This window comes from Bombina bombina, unplaced genomic scaffold (genome assembly GCF_027579735.1).
Source record: "Bombina bombina isolate aBomBom1 unplaced genomic scaffold, aBomBom1.pri scaffold_716, whole genome shotgun sequence".
Taxonomy (NCBI): Eukaryota; Metazoa; Chordata; class Amphibia; order Anura; family Bombinatoridae; genus Bombina; species Bombina bombina.
The window spans coordinates 138,822-159,095 of record NW_026511434.1 but is presented as its reverse complement, the minus strand read 5'-3'; the positions used below and the strand labels follow the sequence as shown (position 1 = coordinate 159,095).

Genomic DNA, 20,274 nt, shown 5'->3' with positions numbered 1-20,274 from the left:
TCTCTCTTAATCATGAAAGAAGCATTTTGTGTATCATGTCCATTTAAATATCATATGTTTGTTAAAAAGTGACACTAAACAATAAATATATTTCATGCAACTCCCTCTAATCGTATGTGCTGTCATTATGAAACTTAGGTTAATCTGCAGGTATCTGAAGGACAGGTGATACATGTGCAAACTGGTCAGCAACGGAATGTAGTGAAAGATAGATTTCAACATGACTAGAGGGAGGTGGGAATAACCTCAGCCCTTTGCTTATATATTGTATATAGGGCCAGATTACGAGTTGAGTGCAAAATATCGCTTACGCTAAAGCAATATTTGCGCTTAACTGAGTAATACCAGTGAACGCTAATGTGCGCTGGTATTACGTGTTAGGTGCAATGCGAGCATGACCTCGGGTTTGCATTACACAGAAGCATGAGCGCACTTCCATAGGCTCCTATGGGAGCCTCGTTCTGATGCTGTCATACACGGCACAGAACCTAAGCACAGCAAAGGGGAAGTAGCACAGCGATGGGCAGTAAATATATATGTATATGATTATATACATATATATTTATGTGTTTATATGTTTATATACACATATAAACACACACATATATATGTATTTAAGCATATACACATATAAACACACACATATATATGTATTTAAGCATATACACATATAAACACACACATATATATGTATTTAAGCATATACACATATAAACACACACATATATATGTATTTAAGCATATACACATATAAACACACACATATATATGTATTTAAGCATATACACATATAAACACACACATATATATGTATTTAAGCATATACACATATATTTACAGGGAACACACAGTTCCTATAGACAGCAATGTAAAGGCACTTTTCAGTGCCGTTTTTTTTCTAACATCCCACAACCTTTTAACCCATTAAAACTGCCTAGTGCAGTATTTTTTTTTGAAGAAAAAAAATGCTATTTTCTTTCATAAAAAAAATAAAAGAACCTCTACTTTTAGAAAATTAAATAGAGATCTAATCTCTGGTTAATTTTCTGAGCACTAATTGCTACTGCAAGCTTGCGGTAGCAATAATAAGCCACTTGTAATCAATGGTTATTTATTGCGCGCCCACAAACGGACAACTTTGCCCATTTGCAGGTGCATGATAAATTAGCGCTCCAGTTGTAGTGCAGCCCATTATCAGTTGTGTCCTGCTAATGATCAATGTACCTATCAGTAAAGGTGTATTATAAGAAAATATCTGCCAATGAGCATAAAAAGGAAATAGCTATCAGCCAATACATATAAAACCCCTACTAAATATATGACACAAAATCTAGCAGGAACTATTTTAAATAGAACACTAATCAGTACTGATTTGTGCAACCTTTGTCATTTAAAAACGTGTTGGACTGACTGTAATAGGCGGGATCAGACTGATATACTACAGGAAAGTTCTACTCTGTGAAAAGCATTACTGGGCTAAAAAGCTGCACCTAGGTGGTAAATCGCCATAGAACAGGCTAACAATGGTATTGAGCCAGTTGTTCGTTCCTGTGACTGTGCTTCTCTCTGTATGTATTTAGTCTCCCTATGGGAAAAAGGAGCAACCAGACGTGGACTACTTGCTCAGTGTGCTTAGAAGAATATGGCTACACCTCACTGACGAGGCCCAATAAAGGCCAAAACGATCATCTGGGGTTGCTGTGTTCCTTGCTCAGAGAGGAATTGCCTGGTATTTCGGCGCTGGACTGACCGTAATAGGCGGGATCAGACTGATATACTACAGGAAAGTTCTACTCTGTGAAAAGCATTACTGGGCTAAAAAGCTGCACCTAGGTGGTAAATCGCCATAGAACAGGCTAACAATGGTATTGAGCCGGTTGTTCATTCCTGTGACGGTGCTTCTCTCTGTATATATGTGTGTATATATATATATATATATATATAAATGCATGCCTACTAGACTATCTATAAGAGTGGAGTCTTGGGGGCCGATTTACTAATGTGCGGGCATATGCTGTCGGCATTTATCATTGCACAAGCATTTCTAGTGAAATGCTTGTGCAATGCCACCCCCTGCACATTCGCGGCCGCTAGCATGGGGTGTCAATCAACCCGATTGTATTGGATCGGGCCGATTGCTGTCTGCCGCCTCATAGGTGGCGGACGAGCTAAGGAGCAGCGGTCTTACCCCTGCTGCTTCTTAATTTCCGCTTCAAGCCGACCTGAAGCGGAGTGGGTCGAAAGCAGCATCCGTTGCTTCATCAATCGACCTCTTGATCTATTCTTGAGGAGTCTTGATGTAGTCACTCAATTATAATTACTTTATTTGTCAGTTACATCCCCTGTGGCCTGACTCTCAGTTGAGGGTAGAAATACATCTGGTAACATGAAAGATTAAATATATGTTATCTCTGGCTGTTTTAGGGTTATTTAAACAGATGAAACATCATTATTTTATATTAGCTTGCTCTACATAATTTCTTAACCTAAGAATGTGTTTAATATGGTGAGCTTGTTCATCTTTCTGAAGTTCCCTGAAGCCCATACAATCGCTAGATTTGTATTGTGGAATTGTGCATATGTTAATAAAATACTTGTGAAACAGGGCATTAACTGTAATGCATCAACTCCATTTCCTCAATACATCCTAAAATGTTATTTTGTACAATGTTTATTTGGTGCAGGAACTATGAGGCTGCTTGCCCCTCAGCCCAGTTTTATTCACTATACCTAAAAAATGGTAAAGCCATTTAGAGGCTTTGTTGGCCAAACTAAACTGCAGATGTCTGTCCCCTTGATGGCTGATTGCCATGAAGGGACAATGAAATGCCACTGATCATGTGTAAATCCTTTCACTCCAGTGTGCACAAGACCTTGTGAGCATTAATTTATTTGTTGTATTTCCAGGCAAAAGAGACAATCATAGACTTAGGGTAGCCACCTCAGCCATATTTCCCTGGACACCTATGAGTTACACATGTTGCAGGGTTTGCAGAAAGCAACATGCACTGTGCACCTGGACAGCACATGCATAGTTATTCATGTTCCTCCCTGCACACCTTGCATATGTGTAACTCATAAGTGTACAGGAAAACATGCCCGAGGTGGCAACCCTACATAGACTGTACTGTTTGCCATAAAGACTATTACAGAAGCTTGCTTCCCATTAACATATGTGGATCCCTCAAGATAGAATGACACAATGGGGCCGATTTATCAAATGTCAGGCAGACATGATTCGCTGTAGTGAATCATGTCCACCCATCATCGCTAAATGCTGTCAGCATTTATCATTGCACAAGCATTTCACAAGAAATGATTGTGCAATGTCGTCCCCTGCACATTCGCGGTCATTAGCAGGGGGTGTCAAACATCCCGATTGTTTGCAGTCCACCACCAAAGGACTTATCGTTATAACCACTTTAATGTATTTACATTAAAGTGGATATAACGATAAGTCCTTTGGAGTGCGCTCTTTCTTGGATTTTATATATATATATATATATATATTTTTTTTAATACAAGATTTATTATTCATCTTGGTATCTTCTGTTACTCCGCCCCCCCTTCATTTCCTTTTTTGGCTGGGCTGTGACATAGAAATCAGTCCCACCCACACTCTACTTAGGCTTCCTAAGTGCTTTCAAAGGGCTGGACTTCAAGAGTGTCATATGACACACACTGATTGGAAGTTCATTGGAATTGTCATAAAAAATAAAGTTCATCCCAGTGGGCTGGCATAAAATTTTAATAGAGACATTACTATAGGCACGATTTAACTCTTTCGCCAAAAAAAAGATATACTTTTAAATGGAAAAGATAACATATATGGCATTTGATTAGCTAAAAGTTTACCATCACTTTAAGATATAATGAATATCTGGCCTGTTAAGGGTCCTGAGGACTAGGTTTGGGAAACACTGCTTTAATCACATTTATTGCACAAAACAGACACCCCCCATATAAAAAAGGATTTTTTTAGTATGCATAAAAAGAGAAAAAAAAATATGCATAAGAGATAATACAAAAGTTCCACATAAAATTAATGTAGGACTGGATTACAGTTACGCACAAGCGAAAAGGGGTTTATCCCGGGTGTAGTACTCATATTACAAGTTGGAAGTAAACACGAACGCGTGAGCGCAATTGCGATTTATGCTAGAATGATTACTGCGTCCTCAGAGTTCTGGTAAACTGCTTGGCAAAACAAAAAATTGTCACAAAACGCATCAAAAATACATTAAAAAGTACAGTTACAATCATAATAACACTATCTAATAAAAAATATTTTTAAAAAATATTGTTCAAAGGTCTCAGGAGAAAAAAAGGCAGGCAAAGGGATTTAACGCATACACACAAACACACACACACACACACATATATATATATATATATATATATATATATATATATATATATTACACACACACACATATATATATATATATATATATATATATATATATTAATATTTATATATACATGCATATTCATATTTAGAAATGTATATGTATGTTTCTCTATGCTTTTATGTGTGTACATATTTATGTAGTTATATGTGTATATATGTATTTAGGTAGTTATATGTGTATATATGTATTTACAGACATATATACACATATAAATATAAATACATATGTACACACATACAGCCATATCTATATATATATATATATATATATATATATATATATATATATATATATACACACATATATAAATGCATTGGAGCCCTTTGCAGTTAGGTAGATGAAAACATGTAAAAGCTCATTTATGCAAAATTCATGTATAATAGAGTGTTATATTGTGCATTTACTGTAAATATTTCCCATTCCAATGTTCTGCACATCACAGAATATGTTCTATGAATTTATAAATAGATATACCTATATATATATATATATGTATGTATATCTCTATACCTATAATTTTTTAGATAGATACATGGGGTAGATTTATGTAGCTGTGAATGCAGCTGTTTCCGTGCAAGCCTTCAGGCTCACCGGAAACATAAGTTAAGATACACCACCTCTGAGGCTGCGAACTCGCTGATTGGCCACGAATCTGCGGGAGGCGGCATTGCACAACCATTTAACAAGGAATGCTTGTGCAATAATAAATGCAGACAGTGTATGCTGTCGGCATTTAGCGATGTCGGACGGATATCATCTGCTACAGTGCATCATGTCCATCCACATCTTAATAAATCGGCCCCATAGAGATAAATATAGATATAGGTAAAGATATATATTGTACCAAACAAAATCATATATATATATATATATATATATGTATTTATGAATAAATAGGACACATTCTGCTATGTGAAGAACATTGGAATGTGAAATATTAATATTTTCATGTTGGGTTAGTGCACTTGAGAATATGCAATCAGGTTTGCGTGCGGGTAGGGTGTTAGTTTTTTTTAAACTTTTTTTTCTCCATTGTCTTCTATAGGGAATACATTAACGCAATTGTGATATTCGAAGTTCTACTTTTTATGCACATTGGGTTAGCACACAAGCAAAAACGTTTTACTTTCTTCTTGTAATATGAGCGCTACCGGTCTCACGCAAAAACCTAGTTCTAGCGAAGTAAGCGCATGAGCGGGAGCATTAAATACCACTCCACTTGTAATCTGGCCCTTTGTCTTTTATATAAAAGACCTACAAAGTAAAATGCTTTTTTCCCCCTAAAATTTAGATTTAAACATATAAATATATTTGTATGCTGAATAATATTTGCATATATGATGCTTTGTTGAAGAATTTGTATACAATGTTTCACTTGTAAAATAAATATGAATAGGAAGTAGTGATACTGTATCCTTATCTGCAAAGCATGATGCACTTTAAACTAGCAAAATGTAGACAGTTGTATTTTATTTAATTTTTTTTAAGAAAAAACATTATTACAATTAAGTTTTGGGAGATACAGTATATATAAATTGCATTCTGGGTGGTCTTTGGAATGCATATTTATTGTTAAAAAGAATATTCAACAAGAAGAGCATGCATGGAGGTGAACACAACAGTCAGTACTCACCACCTTCTTCATTCTCAGAAGGTTTAATATCAGTGACATTGTCTGCTTCAATATCATTCTCAGTTCGAGTTTCTAGGGCTTCACAATCAGTAACATTTGTATCATTTGGTAAGGAGCTCGCACAGTCTTTATCACTCTGCTCTTCGGTGGTTGATGGCTGTGGTTCCTCCAAAATATCATCAGTGTCTGAAGCATTTCCTTCAAGATATTGTTCCTGCACTTTTCCTGCACCTGTATTGATATCTTCTGTTGGTTCATCAGCTGATTCATGAGCTTCCACATCATTTTCTGCTCCTGTATATGCATGAAGAGAAGTACTATCATCATGTTCTTCAGGAACTTCTTGATGCTGCTCTGTTTCAGCAACTTTAGGGTCCTCAGTTGCTTCTTCATTATTTTCACCATCCGAATCATCTTCACTAGAGCTGCTAGATATTGTACTGCTGGAGGAAATTGATTCTGTGCTGTGCTTCCTATCTATAAATGGGACAAAAATAAAATAAATCCTAATACGCCAAGCTCATTCATTCTTGGACAATGTACTTTTTTTAATTGCTATTTCTTTTGTTAATACTTTATAGAATCTATTAAGGTTGTATATGAAGTATAAAAAATGTATACATTCACTAAAATGTTTTGGCATATGTCTATATTTACACTTACCATGTGTGTTGTCATATTTGAAATGGTAATATTGTAGTTTTATACTACACAATAAAAGTCATAATCTCGGAGTTCAGCCCATAATACAGTGTAGTGATTTCCAAAAACTGTTTGGTCATCCATGGTGTACTATTGGAATCCATGTAATCCACCAATCTATTACTGCATATGAAACCCTAAGGCCTCTATTAATGTAAAGAAACCCCATAGTATAAGGTCCTTTGGAAACCTCTCTAACCACTATTGGACTCCCCTCTCAATCAAATCTGTATTTTATCCAAAAGACCCAGTTAGCACATGAGGGCTTCCACCTACAAGAATCCATGATTCCACACAACAAATTCCCCGTTATCGCTCAAGGACCCAACAATATAACTAAAGGCTTAAAGTGTTGTCCTAATCTTTAGGACCACTATGGACAAATAAAGCTCCTTTTAGACATATTCCTTGGCTTTACTTTTTTGTTCTTAAACAAAACTGAATGATGTACTATTGGAATTAACGTAATCCACCACCATGTTACTGCATATGTCTATGACAACCTAAGACCATTATTAATATAAAGAGACAGTATAGAATAGAGTGAGGAACTTGGGGAACTTCCTAACCACTAATTGACTAATGGTCATTCTCAAAAATGTCCTTTATCCAAAATCACCCAAGGTCTTCCACCTACAAGATTCCCCAAAGAAAACTCCACTCAAATGCCCAGCTGAAGGGAAATGCTAGGATGCCTAGAATGTCCTAGAGAGGTGCGCTCATGCAAATGAGAGGTGAAACGGATAGAGGCGGGCCGCACTCTTGTCAAAAATAGATGATGGTTGATTGAATCCTAAAAAGGGAACATAAAGAGGTGCCACATAGGGTGATATTGTCTAGGATCTAAAAGGCAGTGAAATGGTATATGCCCTTCAACGTGGCTACTTACAAAATGTAGCGGCACAACCCGAGTGTCTCACTGGACAGTACGGAGCCAACAAGTCGCCCGTAAGTTGTTGGTGTTGTACAATAAAGTATATACACTTTTATATCCACTTGCTCTGTTCTCTTTTATCCGATCGAATGATTGGTATTACCACTCTCTACAATTCCTGTGGTTATATGTGACTCTTCGGCTACTGCCTGTCACCCCTGATACTACTGGTGATTGATCCAGTCTACGGCTTCTGTGATTGGTCTGCCCCACCACCTAATCCGGTGTATGACGTTCCAGCATCCTGTGGAGTCTTACGGGCGACTTGTTGGCCCCGTACTGTCCAGTGAGGCACTCTGGTTCTGCCGCTACGTTTTGTAGCCACCTTGAAGGGCATATACCATCTCACTGCATTTTGGTTCCTAGACGATATCACCCTATGTGGCGCCTCTTTATGTTCCCTTTTTAGGATTTAATCACTCAAGTGCACAGCTGCACACCCAAATGCCATCCATGGTGTATTACCGGAAAAAATGACATATGACATCCAAAAAAATCTCTATTCATGTAATACAATGACATAAAAATGAAAATTCTATATTCTAAAAAGTTTATAAAAATAATTTTCAACATTGAGTGACAAAGTTAAGAGATGTTATCTTTGAAAAAAGATTTCTTAACTATGTTGGAATTTTATTTACATTTTTTGTTTGTTTTACTTTTCATCGCTAATTTTGTGATACTCCAGTTTGTCTTAAGATAATATTGAGAGTCACTCTTATGGAGGAAGAAACTTACATAATTGCATAAGGGAAACTGAAAAAGCTGAAAAGAGAATGTAAAGTGGTGAGATAAAAGTGACAAAAAGAGGGGAACTGGAGGATAGATAAAGATGGATGGTAAAGAGTTATGGAAACATTAAAGACATTATAGATCTTAGAAAATTAATGACGGACCCTTAAGTAAGCTGCAAGTCTATAAAAGTTTTCTTTTGCTCAGCATATGAGCTATTGACCTAAGTATTTTATTGATAAACATTTTGTGTTTTCTGTTGCCAGCTAAAGGAATACATTAGTGCTGCCCTTATTATCTGTAGAGCATTGTAACTGTCCTTAGTTTGAATGATTTTAACATTGTACTTACCCAATTAACTTACTACTTGTAACACAAGTTTTTATCACCTGATGTCCTTTTCTAACCTTAACTATATCTAACATCATTTATGTTGTTAGGTGACTCAAGAGGTGTTTACAAAAAGTAGTATATTGAAGTGAGTCAACTGAGTTTTGGGGTGTTATTGGGACCCTTGCATATAAAGGAGGGGTCTTAAAAATAAACCATTATGGGTGGTGGCTTTACTTGCAATGTAGGAGCTGTTCCTTTTGCATTAAAAGGGCATGTGAAGGTTGCATTACTAGGGTATTAGGTGTGGTTAAGTAGGAATGTGTTTATTAGGATGAACCCTGGTCAGTGTAAGGGAATGATCAATATTAACTTTAATAGTGGAGCCAGGTACTAAAAATAATTAATATGTTAGGGTGTGGTCAAAATTAAATGTAAATTATAGTGGTAGGGAAATTTGTTTTTATGGTCAATTATTGGGGTCCTCCAAATTACAATTAATTACGTGCCAGGTGGTCTAGTAGGTCAGAAATTCCCCTTAATATTTAGTTATGAAACTGGTACCTTTATATTAAAGGTAGCAGTGATTACTGCAATAGGAAGCTGAATTTTCTTCCTGGGTGCTCCTTATCAACTTCTGAGCGGAACCAGTAATATAAAGTGACAAGAAAATATTGCTCTGTCAATACAACGTACTATGTGGATTGTGATACGGCACCAGAAGTTAAGCGGATGCATATTTTTAAAAAAGATATATATATTCTTTTCATATCGCTATTCCTTTCATCCCACATTTCTTTTTTACATTTACACTACAGTACATATATACCATATATACAGGAGCATTAAATGGCACCCAGCTACTGTGTGGCCAAACACAGCAAATCAATGAATCTTCACACTGAAACTGAAACACAATATACAACATTGTTATCACTTCTAATGTATCATTTGAGAAGCACATTGTAGCCTGATTTTGCACAGGTATGATCACCTACTGAATGATATAAGCTTGTTATCCTATTACTGACAATAATTCTAACAGGTGTTATCTGTGAAATTTGGCAAAATAGGCTACACAACTTCTGTTGTATAATTTTAAAGGTATACGGTGATGCAAAAATTACATGTTTCATTTGTTAAAGTCACACTTTATCTAATCACAGCCATCTTCTGTCCAAGAGCTGCAATGCGTGTGACTCTCAAGTTGGACTTTAGTTATGAGTTTGGCTTCTTTGTATCAATACTGTTGCATGTTCTAAAAAAATCAGAGCAAGCAATGTTTGCATCAAAATATCCCTTTAAAGGGACATTAAACCCACATTTTTTCTTTCATGATTCAGATAGAGAATACCATTTTAAACAACATTCCAATGTATTTCTATTATCTAATTTGCTTCATTCTTTAGATATCCTTTGTTGAAGAAATAGCAAAGCACATGGGTGACCAATCACACGAGGCATCTATGTGTAACCACCAATCAGCAGCTACTGAGCCTATCTAGATATGCTTTTCAGCAAAGGTTATCACGATAATAAAGCAAATTAGATAATAGAAGTACATTAGAAAGTTGCTTAAAATTGCATGTTCTTTCTAAATCATGAAAGAAAACATTTGGGTTTAATGTCCCTTTAAGGGTGAATATCAATATAAAAATTAATGCTTCTCAAACATTTTATTTTAATCAGTGGCAGTTCCAGAAACCTTATAATGGAGAGGCAAACACTCCTAGGTTTAGCCACTAGTGTTCCACAGATGGGAACAGGGTGGGTGGAAGTTTAGTTACAGGTGCACTGAGGGCAGTGCCACGTGGTCCAGATTGTGGTTAGGCAGTTGTGGAAGGTGGCCTGCCTAAAAGGACAGGGGTAGACAGTAGCCATTTTTACCTTTTTACCCTCCTTCTCAGCCGAATGGGGGTGCAAAACAAAAGACGGGGGTGCTTTTGCCCCCCTTACTCTCCCCTAGAACCGCCACTGTTACACTGATACATGAGAGGTGACAAAACTCTTGTCAGAGAATAGTTCCAAAATGATCAGCTATAGCTCTGCTCGCCATATATAGAAACTAACCATAAATATATACTAGATAAATATATCTAAATATAAAAGCAGATGCTGCTAGCCAGGTATCAAAATGCGTAGACTGAGAACATGTATTTATGTGTAATTTAACAGCATAATAGCTTCATTTTTCATATGCTTATTTTGATTATTTGGGAAAAAAGCACGGTAATTAACAACATCAAATTAAATCACTTGAGTAGATGATTGCAAAGCGTGCAGTCACACAGGAATACAAATTTAAAAAAAGCAGAGAACGCCCATATTTCCCAAATCATTTTGCAATCATAGATTATAGATTTTGCATAATGATTCTTTGTGCCATCTTTGTTTTTTGTTTTCCAAACCTGTTTTATTTCTCTGATTGTTCGGGTCACGTTTTTTATGTTTTCTATAAAGTATTTGGATCTTTCTCGCAGCTGCATTCATTTCTTTGTTATTTACTTTATTTCCTATTCAGTATGAAAGATAGAACATCAAAGACATGTTAACACATTCAATAGAATACTTAAATAGTCTTGGGGAAAAGTAATGTACCATAGTAGTTTAAAAACTAGATTAGATTAAAAAACAATAAAGGAATATAGAAAGACAATATTTTTAATTATGCATTAAAAGAGCATGCTGTAAATATTTTTAATTAAAAATAGTGTTTATAAAATGTATATTAGCAGTTTTTCTCTGTATGATCTAAACACTATAATTTGGCTACATATTAATTACTGGAGTAGCACCTGATGGTTGCATGGCTTGGGTGTTACGTTTAATATGTTTAAAGGGACAGTCAAGTCCAAAATAAACTTTCATGATTCAAATAGGGCATGTAATTTTAAACAACTTTCCAATTTACTTTTATCACCAATTTTGCTTTGTTCTCTTGGTATTCTTAGTTGAAAGCTAAACCTAGGTATATGCTAATTTCTTAGCCCTTGAAGACCGCCTCTTATGTGAATGCATTTTGACAGTTTTTCACCACTAAAGGGCATTAGTTCATGTGTCATATAGATAACATTGAGCTCATGTACGTGAAGTTACCTAGGAGTAAGCACTGATTGGCTAAAATGCAAGTCTCCAAAGAACTAAAATAAGGTGGCAGTTTGCAGAGGCATAGAAACAAGGTAATTACAGAGGTATAATGTGTATTATTATAACTGTGTTGATTATGTGGGGAATGGGTAATAAAGGGATTATCTATTTTTGTAAACAACAAAAATTCTGGTGTTGACTGTCCCTTTAATATGGTTGAGAATGGACAGGGTAAATGTTAAAGGGACATGAAACCAATTTTTTTTTTCTTTCATGCTTCTGATAGATCATACAATTTTAAACAATTTTTCATTTTACTGTATTTCTATTATCTAATTTGCATAGTTTTCCTGGTATCCTTTTCTGAAAAGCAAACCAAGGTAGACTCAGGAGCTGGTAGCTAGCTCCTGAGTGGTGGCTGCACATATATGCCTCGTGTTATTGGCTTACAATGTAATTAGTTAGCTCCCAGTAGTGAATTGCTACTTCTTTAACAAAGGATACCAAGAGAATGACAAAAAAGTGATAATATAAATAAACTGCAAAGTTGTTTAAAATCTATACTCTAAATCATGAAAGAAATATTGTGTGTTTCATGTCCCTTTAATAGTGACGAGAGGTCCTAACCTAAGGGTTCATGCTTTGGAATATGATCACAGTTAAAGGGACAGTCTAGGTCAAAATAAACGTTCATGATTCAGATAGAGCATGTCATTTTAAACAATTTTCCAATTTACTTTTATCACCAATTTTGCTTTGTTCTCTTGGTATTCTTAGTTGAAAGCTTAACCTAGGAGGTTCATATGCTAATTTCTTAGACCTTGAAGGCCACCTCTTTTCAGAATGCATTTTAACAGTTTTTAACCACTAGAGGGTGTTAGTTCATGCATTTCATATAGATAACACTGTGCTCTTGCACGTGAAGTTATCTGGGAGCAGGCACTGATTGGCTAAACTGCAAGTCTGTCAAAAGAACTGAAATAAAGGGGCAGTTTGCAGAGGCTTAGATACAAGATAACCACAGAGGTTAAAAGTATATTAATATAACTGTGTTGGTTATGCAAAACTGGGGAATGGGTAATAAAGGGATTATCTATCTTTTAAAACAATAAAAATTCTGGTGTAGACTGTCCCTTTAAATTTGTTTTTGTCTATATATGTAACAGAGTATGGATGAAGATTCCTTTCTACCCGAGTTTCAGACAGATTGGTAACTTCTAATACACCTTGAAAGCATTGTTGGCATTTTATTGGTGCTTGTATTTTGTATTTTAATTTATGTTATAAAGTTACATCATATATTTTAAGGTTACTGCACCATTGAAGAGTAGACATGTGCATGGCGAAAAAATTCGGTTCGGATCGATTCAGATTTTTTCGAATTTCGGTTCGGAGCGATTCGAATTCGGAAAAATTTGAATCAATTCGGTTCGGATTTGTTTCGGATTCATTCGGATTCGAATAAATTCGGTTCAGATTTGTTTCGGATTCATTCGGATTCGAATAAATTCGGATGGATTCGTTTCGATTCGGTTAGGTTCGGAAATTCGGAATTTCGGTAAGTGTTAGGTGGGATTAGACTAGTATTATGTACTGTATATTAGGTGTAACCCATTGCAGAGTGATATAACCTAATATACTGTACAATACTAGTATAATCCATGGCCATCCTAATCTACCGAATAAATCAGAATAAATCCGAAGTAATTCGGATTTATTCGGTAGATTCGGCACTATTTTAATTCGGAAATTCGGTTCGAATCTCCGAATTTGCCGAATTTGCCGAATTTCCGAATCGAACCGAACCGAATCGCACATGTCTATTGAAGAGCCCTCTCTTCTATTTATGTATTCTCTGTTATAAACAAATACAGGCACTGGCCTCCAGGGCTGGGGGTCAGGCAACTTTATATCTAAATGTAAACACCTACTTGATTGACCATTCTGATGCCAATGAACCATTATATGACATTTAGTTCCTTTGCAAATTAAGCATCTGTCTTTACTGCATTTAGTCTCATATTTATCACCTTTATGACTGTTTCTGAAGTAGCTTCTGGATTCCCCTTTTAGGGGACATAAAACCCCCAAATTTCTTTCATGATTCATTTAGAGCAGTTTTTCCCAATCTTTTTCAGGTGGTTCTATAAACTCAGACAGATATAGTCCCATAGGTTTTTGGTATAATCCAGATTAATTTACTTAATTTATATATTGCCGCATTATAACCATTATAACTACAATGTATACATTCTCCAGCTAGACTATTAAGAAAGCAGCAGGAACACTGCTTTGTGTTCCATCTCTGGTGCACTCTAGAACTTAGATTTTCTAAGATTCTATAGGTGGTGCTCAACAGGAGGATGGGACAGTGTGTGTGTGTGATGGGTGTGGCCAGGTTTGTCATAGGTGGGACCAGCCAGAGCCCGGGAGGGCCTTGGTAGAGATGAGGTGGGAAAGCTAGGGGTTAGACTGAGACACCAACCACAAGATGAGATACTTTCCAGGGTCAAAAGTTTCTATATGAATTCTACATGATGGTTTGAGGTGTAGGTGAAAAATCCCAATCACACCTCGAAAATACACCATCATGTCCAAGGCCTGCCCCTGGAAGCACCTTTTGTTCTATGCAACAAGACTATTTTGCCTTAACAAAACCATTTTACAAGGGGATTTCCTAATTGTTCACATTGCTAGCGGTTCTGGTTATGATGTGTGAGGTCTCACATGTGTTGGGCACCTCAAGCATCTATAGGTATGGAATGTCCACTAGCAAAATGATGAAAAGGTAAGGAGAATGAGTTTGGAAACATGGTCCTTGCATTACTTATGAAACAAGCCCAATTAGTTAACAATAATCAAACAATCACTGTATAGTATGTTTTACGGCCAATTGTTTGGCTCCTTTAGGATACAGCCTAGTTTCTATAGTAAATTTTATGGTCAATCTTCTGGTTCCTTCAGGATTTAGTTTAGTTTTTATCACTGTATATAGCATGTTTCACAGCCAGGCTTCTGGCTACTGCAGGAAGCAGTCTAGCTTTAATTAGGCAGTGGAAAAAATACAGTTCACAGAGTTTAATTACAGAACAAGGGTTTGTTTCCATGGAGCCATAAATGGTTTTGTGCAAGGTCACAAACGAAAAAAAAGCGCTGTTGGAATTCATAACACTTATTAACAGTTTCCAATGGTGTGTGTTCCACCATTTTAAATAAACACAATGAAAAACAGCACACAGGAATATGAGCACGGAATCCAAGGATACCAAATCCCAATATCAGCAAAAGAACACAAGTGATTCCAGGCTCACATCGTAGAAAAGGACCATTATTGTTTTTTTTCATAGGGTCATAGGGATAGAATACAATGTTTCATGCCTACATGACTAAGGGCCTATAGTAAGCCCAAAATTTTATATTTTATCCCTATGGACCCTGTAAAAATACAATAAAGGTCCTTTTTATGACGTGAGGCTGGAATCACTTTTGTTCTTGCATTTTCCACTAGTACTGACAGCTGGGGTCCAGCTCCCAAAAAATGACGCGTCCCATCCTATAATATAAAAGGCCAAGTGTGTTTGTCCGAAGCTGTCATGCGCAGTAGAGACTGCACGAGGACAAACACACCTGGCCTTCAACAAACTGACCTGGGCTGGCTGCTGGCACCTAATCCGTGAAGTGGGCAGAGCCGACCAGCTGTGAAGGGGCGGAGTCATGTCATGAAGGGGTGGAGCTGGACATGAAGAGGTGGGGTCTAAGCATGATGGGGCGGGGCCGGGCGGAAGCTGTCGTGGCTGTTTGAGTGTCTGCATGAGAGAGAGAGCAGCACAAGAGTGGAGATTTAGAGCAAAAGAGGGGGAGAAACAGCAAAAGAGAGGGGTGAGAGAGAGCAAAAGAGAGGGGTGATAGAGAGTAAAAGAGAAGGGTGAGAGAGAGCAAAAAAGAGGGGTGAGAGAGAGCAAAATACAGGGGAGGGAGAGAGCAAAAGAGGGGGAGAGAAAGAGCAAAAGAGGGGGAGAGAGAGTGCAAAAGAGGGGGAGAGAGAGCAAAAGAGAGGGGGAGACAGAGAGAGCAAAAGAGAGGGGGGGGACAGAGAGAGAGAGAGCAAAAGAGAGGGGAGAGAGCGCAAAAGAGAGGGGTGAGAGAGAGATCAAAAGAGAGGGGGGAGAGAGATCAAAAGAGAGGGGGGGTAGAGAGATCAAAAGAGAGGGGGAGAGAGAGAGCAAAGAAGAGGGGGAGAGAGAGCAAAAGAGAGAGAGAGAGATAGAGCAAAATATAGGGGGAGAGAAAGAGAGAGCAAAAGAGAGGGGGGAGAGAGAGCGAAAAAAGAGAGAGGGGTGAGAGAGACCAAAAGAGAGGGGGGAGAGAGTGCTAAAAAGAAGGGGGGGGAGAGCAAAAAAAAATGGGAGAGAGAAAGGAAAAGAGAGGGGAGAGAGCGCAAAACAGAAGGGGGGGAGAGAGAGAGCAAAAGAGAGGGGGAGAGAGAGAGCAAAAGAGATGTGGGAGAGAGAGTGCAAAAGTAAGGGAGAGAGAGAGAGCAAAAGAAAAGGGGAGAGAGAGAGAGAGAGAGAGAGAAGAGAGGGGTGAGAGAGAGAGCGCAAAAGAGAGGGGGGGGGAGCGCAAAAGAGAGGGGGGAGAGAGAGAGCAAAAGAGACAGGAGAGAGAGAGCAAAATAGAGGGGGAAGAGAGAGAGCAAAATAGAGGGGGGAGAGAGCAAGGGGTGGGACCGCTGTACTGCAAAAAATGTCCCGTGTACACAGGCTTTAGGACTAGTAGAAAATAATAGAATACAAAAAGTGCTAAATTACAGCAGGTTTTCAGTAAACGCCCAAACAGTTAAAACACTGTTGGAAGCTGCTGATAAAGTCTCAAACATTACGGCATGCTCAACTAGGTGTTTAAGAGGAAAAATATGCTTTTTGAGGTCTCTTTATCATTGATATCTTAAAGTTGGAATCAATGTAAGCTTTTCTATTTTTTTATTTTTATATGTAATATTAAGTGCTGCCCCCTGGCTGGTTAGAGTCAGATTCTTAAATATATTTCAATACGTGCTAAGATGTAAAATAAATAATAAAGCACATAACCCCAACTAGACCTCTGCCTAGGGCATCACTAAATATTACACATAAAATAAATTAACCACTCCCAAAAAAATGGCTGGTCTTAATTTTAAATACATTTTTTAATTATTTGACTTTTTCTTAGGTGACCAAATCGCTATACCTAGTTCAAAAAACATCAAACTCCTAACACTACTAACTATTGTTACTTTCCGTCTCTTACTGACTACAGGTAAGGAGCACAGGCGTTAATTCTAACTTTAATAGTGTAAGGTCGGGTTACCATAGAAATTAGATTTCAGATGGAAGCATTAACACAATGTTAACTTACACATACACGAAAAGACTGACTGCACGCACTTCGCAAAGTATTTCAGCATAAATCTAGTATTGAAATGGAGCTGTAAACTACTTTTGGCTGTCTACAACTCTGGTAGCTTTAGGCTTCATTTTTAATGACTCAATGGAAACAAGCCCTAACTGGGCAAGATAAATGATGTACTTACAATAAATGTTGTTAATTATGTATAATAAAAAAAAAATATTTTTTGTACTAATTATTTATTTTGCACCCTTTTCATGCCATTTAAATGGACAATGAACTGTAAATTTTTCTTTCCTTTAATTCCCAATGACTCACTTTAAGTCAGATTACGAGTGGCGCAACAGTTTTGAGTGAGCGAAAAGGGGTTTATCACGGGTGTTTTTTAGAACCAATAACAGTGTTTTAAACATTTGCACTGTGTTGCTTTTATTGGATTTTAGTTCATTTTAGGTGTGAGAATACATACCAGATTAATTTTTAAAGCATGCTCTTTTAACTGCAAGATAGAAAATATGAGACTTGGGTTGGCTTTTGGGATTATGGGAAAAAAATCTTCATATTTTGCTATATTTGTTACACTTATAACCTTTACAGCAGAAACCACCATGAGGTAAATTTAGCCAATAAAGTGTATAGCAATGGTTGGCAAACAAGTTAAAGTGGCATGTAAGTCAAAACTTGTATGATTAATGTACAGTGTAAAATGGGGGGGGTCAAATTTCCTCCTGTTATCACATTTAAAGGGACAGTCTAGTCAAAATTTAACCTTTATAATTCTGATAGGGCATGTAATTTTAAACAAAATTCCAATTTACCTTTATCATCAAATCTGCTTTGCTCTCTTGGTATTCTTTGTGGAAAGTTAAACCTAGGTAGGCTCACATACTAATTTCTAAGACGTTGAACTGCCTCATATTTCAGTGCATTTTGACAGTTTTTGACAGTTAGACACTGCTAGTTAATGTGTCTCATAGAGATAGCATTGTGCTTACTTCCAGTGGAGTTATTTAATAGTGAGCACTGATTGGCTAAAATGCATGTCTGTCAAAATAACTGAGATAAGGGGACAGTATGCAGAGGCTTAGAAACAAGGTAATCACAGAGGTAAAACGTGTATTGATATAACAGTGTTGGTTATGCAAAACTGGGGAATGGGTAATAAAGGGATTATCTATCTTTTTAAACAATAACAATTCTGGAGTAGACTGTCCCTTTAACTCTTTCTCTTGCTATCCTTTGTTGAAACTTTCCACAAGACCATACTGAGGTAGGCTCAGGAACATGCATGTGTACAATATGGCAGCTATGTGTATAACAATGTTTGTAAAAATGTAGAGCTTTAAAGCTTGTGCACACTTCTGAGCGAACCTTAGATTGTTCTTGTGGACAGGGGCTAAGTTTAAACAAAGAATACTAAGATAAAATGTAAATTTGATAACAGAAGAAAATTGGAATTGTAAAAATGTAATGTTGACTTTGTTTTTCCTCTAAAGGGACATAATAGTTAAAACTGTAATGTGCGTGAGTGAATTTCAGTTTTGAATAGAAGCATCTTTGCAATATACTTACATTAGTAAAAATGTTTCTAATAAAAACTATCACTGTTTCTAAGGCATATGCACATATGCTGCGCTCTTTGCACCCTCATTCAAACACTGAGACCTCTTAGAGAGCCAGTGGTAAAGTATACCGTATCATGTTTAAGAAGGTATGACCTGCTTCCCACTTGCAGCCCCTCTGTATCACAGTTGTAAGAAACTTACTGAATTTCACCCAATCCCTAATTACTATACATATAATATAGACAGAGACTTCCACAAGCTAGGGGCCAATCTGGAGAAGTCCTGTAGATGGAATGTGTGGAGATATAGGGGTAGATTTAACAAGCAGCCAATGATGCTTCGTACCCGATCATTTCTGGTCCACCAGAAACAGGAGTTAAGAAGCCGTGGTCGTAAGACCGCCGCTCCTTAACTTCTCTGCCACCTTTTAAGTGGCGGACTGAAATAAATTTGATCAGATGGGGATGATTGACACCCCCTGCTAGCGGTCGATTGGCCACGAGTGTGCAGGGGGCGGCATTGCACACGCATTTCACAAGAAATGCTTGTGCAATGTTAAATGCTGACAGCGTATGCTGTCGGCAGTCCGCTCAACCTGTGTTAAATCTACCCCTTAGGCTCGAGCAGTGTTATTGAGAATCTTGAATCTCAGAGTCAGGATTTTGTGTTTTATTCTGGAGGCTAGAGGAAGCCAGTGAACACATTACAAAAATATTGAAAGATGCGTGTTTTTAATTGATACAGTGAGTCCTTTTACTAGAAGTGTTTTTTCCTAATACCCCTACATTGTAAAAAATACTTCCATTTAAAACTGAGGAACGCTTATGCACATTTTTGTTTTCACTTTTATGTTCCTTTAACTTACAGACTGAAGAAATGAGTGAAAGTTAACAGAAACAAAATCTAAACTTTATTTAAGTACACATATAATATTTCAAAATGTTTTCATAAAATAATTGGTCAATAAAAACCTCTTTAGGGTCAATCAAGTGCAACATTCTTTTCTGCATTTTTGAGAAGTATATTAGTAGCTAAAAAAATAAAGTAGACCAAAGCAAAATCCATAAATCATATACATATATTGTTCTTAGTTATTTATATACGGCTAGATGACGAGTTTTGCATTATGGCTCATAACGCTGCTTTTTCACTACCGTTGTTATTACGAGTCTTGCAGGTATAGCTGTACCACTTTTTTGGCCGTAAAGCAACGTAACTACCGCACCTTTCAAAAAGTCCTTTATCAATGGTACTTCCATAGTGCCGGTATTACGAGTTTGCCTGTCCGGCCAAAAAGTGAGCAGTACAGCCTATAACTACAAGATCCGTACCGTAAACTGAAAGTCAGTAGTTATGGGTCTTGCGCTACAAAGCTGTAGCATAAAACTCATAACTAAAGTGTTATAAAGTACACTAACACCCATGAACTACCTATTAACCCCTAAACCGAGGCACTCCCGCATCGCAAATACTAAAATAAAAGTATAAACCCCT

At 37.0% G+C, this 20,274-nt stretch overlaps 1 protein-coding gene across 1 annotated transcript in view; it reads right to left on the bottom strand.

Moving 5' to 3' along the window:
• Positions 1–20,274, bottom strand: part of LOC128643749 (glutamate-rich protein 3-like) — a 160,579-nt gene that overhangs the window by 25,611 nt on the left and 114,694 nt on the right. The window contains exon 12 of the mRNA XM_053696570.1: positions 6,046–6,522. Coding sequence (XP_053552545.1) covers positions 6,046–6,522 — 477 coding nt within the window. The remainder of the gene's footprint in view (positions 1–6,045; positions 6,523–20,274) is intronic.